The sequence below is a fragment of the Squalius cephalus genome (genome assembly GCF_949319135.1).
Source record: "Squalius cephalus genome assembly, chromosome: 11".
NCBI classification, from domain to species: Eukaryota; Metazoa; Chordata; class Actinopteri; order Cypriniformes; family Leuciscidae; genus Squalius; species Squalius cephalus.
This window is the reverse complement of record NC_137132.1, coordinates 30,125,816-30,137,074: the sequence shown is the minus strand read 5'-3', so window position 1 is coordinate 30,137,074 and position 11,259 is coordinate 30,125,816. Positions and strand designations below refer to the sequence as shown.

Here is an 11,259-nt window from a genome sequence, read left to right as displayed (position 1 = left end):
CAGAATCCTCCTTTCCACACCTGAACTCACTCCCTTCATTACCCACCTGTTCATCATCATCATTATCTGCATCACCTGTCTTGTGTTCATCTGTGTGTGTATTTAAGTTCCTGGTTTCCACTCTTCACTTGTCGGTCAATGTTAATGTTTATGTTATGCTTTCAGTCATGCTCTGAGCGCACGCTCCCTGTTGTTTGTATTTGCTATATTTGAGTATTAAAACCTTTGTTTCTTCATCTTCGTGTTCGACTCCTACATCATCCACCCAGAAGCCTGACAGATTGACCGACCTGACTAAACATGGAGCAAGGAAGTTTGTCTTTGGAGGAATATGTTGAAATATACCTTGACTACTTTCAAGATGTGAGTAAAGATCCACATATTCTAAAGATGACGTTTTGGAGTGGATTGAGCAATCCACTAGAACAGATGCTCTTGTGGGGGGATTTTCATCTCCCCTTCATGGAGTTCATCGATCGCACTCTATGGGTGTGTGGCTCTTCTCTCACAGTGGGAGTTGTGGACGATCCACTCCGCAGAGCTTTTGTTTTCTTTTATTCCGCCGACCTTGAAGCTCCCTTCGCCGCTGGTTCCGTCCAGCTCAAAGCCTTCTTCTCCGCTGGTCCCGTCCAGCACAGAGCCTTCTCCGCTGGTCCCGTCCAGCACTGAGCCTTCACCGCTGGTCCCGTCCAGCAGTGAGCCTTCACCGCTGGTCCCGTCCAGCAGTGAGCCTTCACCGCTGGTCCCGTCCAGCACTGAGCCTTCTCCGCTGGTCCCGTCCAGCACAGAGCCTTCACCGCTGGTTCCGTCCAGCACAGAGCCTTAACCGCTGGTTCCGTCCAGCACAGAGCCCTCATCGCTGGTTCCGCCCAGCACAAAGCCCTCATCGCTGGATCCGCCCAGCACAAAGCCCTCATCGCTGGATCCGCCCAGCACAAAGCCCTCATCGCTGGATCTGCCCAGCACAAAGCCCTCATCGCTGGATCTGCCCAGCACAAAGCCCTCGTCGCTGGATCTGCCCAGCACCGAGCCCTCGTCGCTGGATCTGCCCAGCACCGAGCCCTCTTCGCTGGATCTGCCCAGCACCGAGCCCTCATCGCTGCCCAGCATCGAACCCTCATCGCTGCCCAGCACCGAGCCATCTCTGAGACCCGGGACTTTCCCCAAGTATTTTTTGGGGGGGGGCTACAGGCCTCCGTCCTGGTCACTTGAGAGGCCATGGCCACCCGAAGGGTCTTCTCCGCCGTGGCCACCTGAAGGGTCTTCTCCGCCATGGCCACCTGAAGGGTCTTCTCTGCCATGGCCACCTGAAGGGTCCGCACCGCCTTGGCCACCCGAAGGGTCCTCACTGCCGTGGTCGCCTGAGGGGACATCACCGCCTTGGCCACCCGAAGGGTCCGCACCGCCTTGGCCACCCGAAGGGTCCGCACCGCCTTGGCCACCCGAAGGGTCCGCACCGCCATGGCCACCCGAAGGGTCCGCATCGCCATGGTCACCCGAAGGGTCCTGTCTTCAACCTGCACCGCCTTGGTTCTGTCGTCTGTCTGCACCGTTGTGATCACCTCCTCCTCTGTCTGTCCTGCCACCATCCTGGAGTCCGTCCTTCTGAACCTGTTCCACCTTCCCGTCACGGACTCCAGGATGCCCACCCCCCCTCCCGTATGCTGCCTTCGGCGCGGGTCGCGCCTTGCGGGAGGGGGGAGTAATGTCACATTCACTGTCTGTCATCGTCCTGTCTGCACTACAGTTCCCAGAATCCTCCTTTCCACACCTGAACTCACTCCCTTCATTACCCACCTGTTCATCATCATCATTATCTGCATCACCTGTCTCGTGTTCATCTGTGTGTGTATTTAAGTTCCTGGTTTCCACTCTTCACTTGTCGGTCAATGTTTATGTTATGCTTTCAGTCATGCTCTGAGCGCACGCTCCCTGTTGTTTGTATTTGCTATATTTGAGTATTAAAACCTTTGTTTCTTCATCTTCGTGTTCGACTCCTACATCATCCACCCAGAAGCCTGACAAATATAACATTATTGAAAAACAGATTTTTTTTTTTTCAGTACAAAAAAATGCCTAAACTTTGACAAAAAGCAAATAGTGGTGCTCTGCAGCCATCTACTGGTTAAAGTGTTACATAATTTGTTACTTTTAAAACTGCATTTTCCAAAAGATGGGCAAAAATCTAACACTAAACCATGTCAAATTATCCATGTTATCCCCATGAATGAAAGTTAGAAATGTGGGTCAAAAAGACCCTGAACAGCGCACAATGGTTAAGGCAAATGGATTTGTTGTTTGTTGTGTTTTCATATTCAAGAGATTATAAGCCAAATGCAGCTTTTTTGGGTTTGCATCAAATGTTCTTCGACTTTTATACATAATCAATTTGTTTATGAATAAAGATTGATCAGTTGAAAGCAGTTATTTTGAGATAAATGCCAAATGTTCTCCTCCTATTCATATTTGACATTGAGGGGGTGCATACAACATATTTGTCCACCGGCAACTATAGTTGCCGCACATTCAAATACGATTTCAAGAAAAAAAAGAAAAAAAAAACCTGTGGAAAATTAATGCAGAACATATTCACATAGGACACTACTAACACAACTATATGCATGAAACCATTCAGAAAAATGTGGCCACAAATGGGTTAATTCCTTATTGCGTTTTTTATTTGTGTCAAACTGGTGTCAAACTGGTGAATTATGGTGGGACAACACTTTGGAATTACTTCTCTGTTTGTTTTTTAAATGTTTTGACCTTTTAATGGACGTATTGTATCTTGAGAACATGAAGTGAACCAATTTGAATCAGTTTCCTTAATGGTAGAATCACATTTGATAATATGTGGAAGGCCAAATGATTTGCCCAGGTAATAATGTAAAAAAAAAGAAGACAAAAAAAAATTGGATTACTGGATTCCCTGTGTGGTGGATATTAATTGTTATTGTTTTTTATGATTTATACTACTGGGCTATGGACATGACGTGTGCCAGTGTACACATTGCCTGCCACTGTTAGACATAAGGTGGTCTGCACCAACAATGCACATTTTGCACATCTCCTTTGTTTGACACCCATTTCAGGTCTTTGGCTGTGTTGGAAATTGCCCCCTATAGCCTACCCTCATTTACAATTCCCTACATTACTCCACTAATATAGTGCACTTGAAGTAGTGAATGAAAGAGACTGAGTGAATTCGGACACTGAGTGCGGCGGAAGGGCTGTCGCTTTAACATAGTTTATGCTTGCTGTTTAAAAATCATTTGAAACTTAGCAAACTGGCAGCTCCAGTAGTACAATCATGGAAACTAGCATGTATAAACCTTAATTCAGACAGGATCACTTTGGCGAGTTACTTGAGTTTATTAAACATAATTTATTTTTGGCGGTATGGTTCCTTATGGGGGTTCTTGCTCCATGATTATTGGCTTACAGAGCCATTTAGTAATGTCTTTAAAGCAAAACCGTGTTAACGTGTAGACGTGGCAGTAAATCCCGGGACATCTATACAATAGCTTGGCTTTGAGGATGAGTGTCTCTCAGCAATGATGTCCTTGACATCTAGGACTTGAAAGCCTTGGTAATCTGAAACAAAAGAAGACGACAGCCAGAAGGTGCACAATAATATGCTTGATACTTATAGTGGTGAGGGCGGGAGGGTTGCGAGCAGTTTGAGCATGCTTACCGAGTAATGACACGTGTATATATATATCCTCCCGGTCTAATAGGAGAATGGTAGTGGTTGGAGCGATTTTACAGCTGACCGCGTCATCTGATCGCGGCCTATGCATTATTAATAACAGTAACATACTGTAAATATTACAGTAAAGAACTCTAAATTCACAGCTGCTCTTGTTTTGTTGCTTTTACAGGTGTGCTGTATAATTTTACAGTATAATTGTAGTTTATGGTGTGGCAAATTTACAGGCTTACTGGCAATCAAAATTGGAGTTGATGCCGAAAAATGTATCATAAGGGAGAAAATAAAGGATAAACTAACTAACTTGACTTTACACCAACAAACACATTTTTATGGATTAGATTAAGACCATTGGTGACGACAGTCTAAAGAGAAGACATTTTCACTCAGGTCTGCACTTAAAAAGAATGGTTACTAAACAGTAACGTGGTTGGGAACCCCTGCTCCCCCTTTTTTTTTTTTTTTTTTTTTTTCTGCTGACCAGCATCTCACATTTTTAACAGCAAAACTGCATCCTGTGTGAACCAGCCCAGTGCAACTTTATTGTCTAGCACGTTGAACATGTCAAACCAGGAACTGACAGAGAGCACATGCAAATAAGAGTGAACAGTCTTTTTAGACTAGTGGTCTGTGGTCGTCTACAGACAGCGAATCTGGAAAGTTCAGGTTTCCGGTGCGTCATTGCACTACGTGCTTTCCACCATTGGCTGATACAATTAAAACCAAACACCTAAGAAAAGAGGAAGCTGGATACTGTCATTGAACCAATGCGTAAACTCTTCGAACAAGTATCTCATAGCTCTTAAGGGTTCAACAAGACCAATGTAGAGCTAGAGAATCACATTACTCCACCGTCTGATCTGAAGTCTCTTGGAGAGTATGATGAGGTAAGTTCTCAAATTCTAATTCTGATATGAAGCGCCATGTGTCTGTTTCTTCTCGTCTGAGGTTTTATGGATCTGATTAGTTGGAGGTTTCTAAAAATGTTAATTTGAGGACTGACCATATGTATTCAAAGTAAAGAGTAAAATATGTTCACCGTGGAGAGACAGGTGGGGGTAATGGCATAAAAATGTCCTTTAATGAATGCAGGAATAAAGAATATGTAGGCTATGTGTAATTGGACTTATTCAAAAGTATAAAAGAACAGTTTGAATTCAAACAAATAACAAGTAATATTTAATGTTTAATAATAGATATACAGTAATTTCAAGTTCCACTAGTATTTTATTGTCCATAAATGTAGATAAGTTTCCTTTTTTCAGCACATTAACTGACCACAATCTGACTCACTTCCCTAAAGAAAAATAAATGTATGCAGACAATTCAGGGTTTTTCTCTCTTATCACCATTTGCAGAATATGCCAAAAAAAACTATATAAAATTGTCTGCCCATCATAATCCAGTATCTATTTGTAGTTTCAAATGATGATTGTTGAGAAAAAAACATCATTTATTTGTTCTGGTCTGCATAAAATCAACTGGTACACAGGATCCAAACAAGACTGTATTGCAGTAGTGGATTAGTTTGAGAAAGATGCAGTTATTTTAAGTTGTATTTTGTTTTCCTAAAATGATAATGCTCAGGAAGCATTATAGTGAAATGCTCAGTTAGTGCTAAGACTTGAAGAAGACCGAATAAGCCCTCTGACGATCAGAAATATGGGCTTTAGGCATTTTAACACTAGAACTACCGGAATTCTATAACTACTATTATGGCCATAGCAGTCATTCTGACCGCTCATACGTTATTTGCATAGAATTTCAATAAGCTATATCAAATCTAAGAATAAATGGATCTGTAATGTTAGGTAATAATAAACATCAGAACACTACCTTTTAATTCTAATGTGAAAATCTATTTACATCGACGACCACAGAACAGCTATTGTAATTACAGATACAAAGTCGAAAGTGATCAATTTTCTATTGCTTTCTTTGTAAAATGAAAACAAATGTATTCATCCCTGGATATTAGAATACAATAACTTACAAAAACATCGCCAATATGCATTTCAATGCATAGGTAAAACTTTTATGGGCACATACGAAACGCATATGCCCCAAACTGGCCAAAACAGTCATTCTGACCGTCACTGGAAAAGAATATGAAAATATAATAAACTGCGAGAAAATGAACTGATTTAGTAACCAATATTTGTTTTAGTGAGCAAAAATATCATGCTGTAAAATTACAATGAAAATTGTTTGCATACGGTCATACGGTCGTATGCAAATGCATACGGTTAGTATGACTGTTATGGCCATTCAAGGTAGAAATACTCTTTTGTGTCTTGTAATTTCAACAAAATAACAATGATAGAATAAAATATAGACACATTTAGGAAAAGTCAGGGTCTTATGGGTTTTCTTTCAACAAAGTTATTATATTGCAAAATTTTAAAAGTCAAAATGACTGCCTTGGTAGTTCTAGTGTTAAAGTAGCCTGTTGGGTGTTTAAATTGTGATCTCTTGAGTTCAACAGGTGTTGAAAAATGTAAAATTAAATAAATTATAGTATTTCTAGCAGGTAAAAATGTACAATTAAGGCTTTATTACCACAAAACCCTTCTCAACTATTAAAAATTATATACTTTAAGAACTCCCAATTATTGTATTATTAATGCGCAAGTAGATGTGACATGAGCATAATTTCATTTGCTACTCTTTTTTAAGTGATACTGATATTAATTTGAACTCAAAGCAGCAGCTTCACTTGAACTAGCAGTGTTACCTAAACATACCTGCTTGTTGTATATAGCTTTGACAATTTCTTATGCAAATAAGCGCATTCACAGTTGTAATTTTATTTATTCTTTTTAATTGAATGAAACAGAATGGTGCCCCCAAAGATTCTTCATATGAGGTGTCCATTAACTTTTATTGGACCTTCTTATAAGACCCCTCAATGACGTTGTGGACAAGAATGTTTACTAGACAACAAGTTGACTGGCAGGTGGTCTAAACTTACTGGTAACACTTTACATTAAAGTGCCCCTATTATGCAATTTTAAAGTTTCCTAATGTAGTTTTGGAGTCTCCTATACAGGTTTATATGCATCAAAGGTAAAAAAAAACTGTTTCATTTTCTTATAATATACATTTGCACATCACATTTTTCAATGATTCTCAAACAACTCGTCAGATGAATCAATCTCTCTAAATCCCTCCTTTCCGCGTGCTGCACTGCTCTGATTGGCCAGACAGCTCAGTCTATTGTGATTGGTCTTCCGTGTCCAGTGCGCGTGTCGAAAACAAAAACGGCCATTGCCATAACAACGTCAGCTCTGCGTGTCCTCCTGAGGATTCCTACTCCATAAACTAAACACAGTAACGAACGATGACGTCGATTTTACCATATCAATCGATGAAACATTGAAAGAAATGTGGAAAGAAACTGTCTTTACCTTCACATTGTAGAGCACAGTGTCTTCTCGACATGATGCTGTCCAGTATCCACAGGAATCAGCTGCAACGTTTGAGGGGGTTCAAGTTTTCCCTGGTGTCTGCGCGTGCAATAAGTGGGCGGGCAATATGCTAATGTTTCGTCTTGACGTCACAACCAACTTATGACTGGTTTGAAAAACGATGAATTTCATTGACTCAAAGTCGACTCTTAATTTTGAAAGACAATAACTTTATATACGGTGCACTTTCAGATTTAAAACTTTGCAGGATGTTTTCATTTACTTAGAGCTATATTATACACTTCATTAAAGGTATTTTTCAAAAATCCATAATAGGGGCACTTTAAGGTCTCATTAGTTAAAGGAGAACTCCGGTCAGTTTTAACATTGAGCTCATTTTTTTGTAAATTTGGAGTGCTGTCAGTACAGAGAACAACGACAAAAATCGGTGTTGCCTACACCGTGTTATCCTCTTTTTAAAATTTGCACCCTGTTGACTTAAATGGGGCAAGTTTTAAACCTGCTTTTAGCCTCTTAACATCCTTGATGTGTCATTACAAGTGCCCAGCCATGTGAGTGATTCCTTCAGAGTGAACACGGTGAATCTGACTGCAGTAGATGTGAAAGATATGAATAAAAATGAAGTTAATTCAGCCAGCGCTCATACCTGTATTTACATCCTGTTTTCGGTTGAAGTCCACAGTAGTCGATTGTCGAGTTCGGGCGCATGATCGTACGTACTAAACCCTACGTACTGAACTCGACAATCAACTACTGAACTCGACAATCGACTACAAAAAAAATGAGCTCAATGTTAAAATTGAGTTCTCCTTTAATGTTAGTTAATGCAATGACTAACAATGAGCAATACATTTGTTACAGTATTTATTCATTGTTAACGTTATACAACTGTTCATTGTTAGTTCATGTTAGCACAGGTCCATTAAATAATATTTCATTTTAATCATGTATTAGTACATTTTGAAATTAACATTAACTAAGATTAAAAAATGCTTTAAAAGGATTTATGTTATTAGTTCTAATGTAATCTAATGTAGTTAACTAATGTTATCAAATGAAACCTTATTCCAGAGGAGATCAGACGTGCTCCTACATTAGTCACATTCAAATCCAGACTCAAAACACTTCTGTTTAACTTTGCATTTAATGAATGAGCACTGTGCCACTGTTTGTCCGACTGTTTATCCTGTGTCTTATTTTAGTCTTTATTCTAAACTGTTTTAATTATTTTTAGTTCTTTCTTGTTTCTTTATTTTAAACTGTTCTTTACTCTAAACTGTTTTAATTATTTTTAGTTCTTTCTTGTTTCTTTATTTTAAACTGTTTTGTATATTCTTATTTCTTCTGATTATTTTTAATAGTATGTAAAGCACTTTGAACTACCATTGTGTATGAAATGTGCTATATAAATAAACTTGCCTTGCCTTGCCTTGCCTTATTGCAAAGCGTTACCTATTTTCAACAGAACACACTGTCTGGTATTCCTATCTTGATTTAATATGCTAGAATTGATGATTCGATTGCAGTTGCAAGTTGTTACCAAGCAAACTAGAAGTTTAAATCTAGACCAGCTTAAGCAAGTTCATACTGTGTATCCATATAAACAGTTATATATAATTGTGAAACATCATTAAAACAAGATCCATGGATAAATAAACTTATATTTTTTTTCTTTTTGTCTCCTTCCAGGCTTTCAACATGCCATTTACTATCTGATGCTGATAGGTGACATCATATCTCCATGCGAGCTAAACAGGAAAATACTTTTGCATGCTTAAACAGGGGATTTACCACTTCCTCCTCCAATACCTCGTACTTTCTAGTGAAGTGAAAGGCAGAACTGTTATCAAATGTAAATGTTATTCTCGGTGGTCTGACAAGAGTTAAAAAGTAGTTAAAAAAAAAAAGATTTATTTACATAGGCCTTGTTTAGAGCTTACACAGTCCAGATCCAAAAAATGGGGAGTCCAAATACCAGCAACTGCGTGGTCAACGACAACATGGTGCCCTTCGCCTCCTTCTACATCCTCATCTTCATGATTGGAGTGGCTGCCAGCATGGTGGCACTGTGGGCCTTCATAACAAGCCGAAGTATTAAAAAGTGCATTAATGTTTACTTTATTAATCTTTTGATATCCGACTTCCTCCTCATGCTGGCGTTACCTGTCAAGATTGCCAAAGATCTGGGCAATGATTCAAAGAGTTTGACCATATTTCACTGCCAAGTGAGTGCGCCGCTCATCTACATCAACATGTACGCGTCCATCGTCTTTCTAGCTTTTGTTAGCGTTCAGCGCTACCTCCAGATCACTCGCAGCTCCAAACTGCTCCGATTGCAGGAGGTGGGCTTTGCGGTTCTAATGTCATCGGTGGTCTGGTTCCTCGTGCTCTTCATCAATGTGCCTAACATGGCCATTCCTATCAAAAAAAACATCGAAGACAAAGTTGGGCTAACATGTTCTGACTTAAAAGATGATTTGGGCAAGCACTGGCACACATTGTCTGTATTTCTGGGCATGGCTATCTTCTTCAACGCTTCAGTAGCGGTGCTGTTGTCCAACGGCCTGGTCTTGAAGCAGCTTTGGGGTCGCCGTGAATCCGACCCTGAGCAACAGGCTAGTGCCCGACATGCCTTCATAAACATTGCATTGGTGACCTTGGCTTACGTGGTGAGCTTCGTGCCGTACCACGCTGTGCGTATGCCGTACACTTTTACGCAGATAGAGGTCATCACCGAATGCACACTGAGGAAGAATCTCTTCCTGGCCAAAGAATCTACTCTACTTCTCGCCATCCTGCACCTGTGCTTTGATCCTGTGCTGTACTTTGTCATCTGCCGTGCATTCAGGCATCAGATCACGAAGGCCTTCTCAATCAAACGTGCCGTTCCAGATGCAGATCCAGAGTGAAACTTCCATTGGATGAGAGTTACACACCAATTATAAGAATCCATTGTTGAATCTGAATATAGGGTGAAGAAAGTTTCTTGTTGAACTGCAGATTGGTGATGTAGGACAAGCAAGAAAGCTGAACAAAGCAGAAGAAGTCTGGGGGAAAGGAGAATGCACAAAGACCTTTGGCCAAAAATTGCACAAAATTTCAGTTGAAAAAGTCACTGCAATACAAGTTCATGAAAATGTTTGAGCAAAATATGTATATATTTAAACATTAAGCCTTCTAATATGACTAAAGCTACAGAAGATGGACTGTACAATAATGCTCAGAGTTTGATTATACAATAATGTTTGTACTGTATTTATTTTGGTTACAGCTTGTAAATAATCAAAGTGATGTTTTTTGAGAATGTAAAAATGCAGAAAGTTTTCTGTGATGGTGGGTTTAGGGTTAGGGCGATTTGTACAGTATAAAAATAACTGACTATGGAAGGTCCCATGTTTTGTCTTTAAATTGGGACAACTGATAGGAAGCAAAGTGGGGAAAAAGATGGGTGATGGGACAGGGAAAGGACCAAGAGATGGGACTTGAACTTGCATCATCCAAAGGGCAACAGTGCTGCAGGTTAACAGCTCAAGCATGTTTCATTTTTATTTATGTAAGCATTGATCATTCAGAGTAAATTGTATTCCAGATCCAAAATTCCTAATACAAATCTACAAATTAAGTATCATTTAAATTGTAAGGGTGGATTATAAAGAGATGTTTTTTTTTAAACTCTTTTAACTCTTAAAGTCCTCCTGTAGTCAATAATTGTATCCCTTAAAACTCATATTTGATTACCAAAAGAACACATTTAAATGTTTTTTCTTTCTAGCTTGAATGTAACTCTACACCCTTGCCTCATTATATGCGGTTCTATGAATATGCAAATTATCCCCGCCTCCACTCACTCACAGCCAGCTCACAGATCCACTTGTTGATGATCACTCGTTGACCTTGATCACTCGTTGACGTCAGAAACACCAGCCATTTCAAACCGCATTTTTGAGACTGTCTTTGGTTCACTGCAGTTTTAAGGAGAAAATACTCAGCAATGGTGTTGACTTATGAATTTGCACATGGTTTGTCTTATAGCATATTACAAACACCTCATAGACATATAAACAACATTAAAAGCTTGATTTTCACCACAGGGGGACTTTTTAATAAACCAATGTTACCACT

General features: G+C 39.9%; 1 protein-coding gene across 1 annotated transcript; it reads left to right on the top strand.

Moving 5' to 3' along the window:
• The first annotated feature begins 4,448 nt into the window (after positions 1 to 4,448).
• Positions 4,449 to 11,259, top strand: gpr171 (G protein-coupled receptor 171). The gene is made up of 2 exons (XM_079887003.1): positions 4,449 to 4,596; positions 8,827 to 11,259. Exon 2 carries the CDS (start codon positions 9,096 to 9,098, stop codon positions 10,044 to 10,046), a length of 951 nt encoding a protein of 316 aa, XP_079743129.1. The 5' UTR covers positions 4,449 to 4,596; positions 8,827 to 9,095; the 3' UTR covers positions 10,047 to 11,259.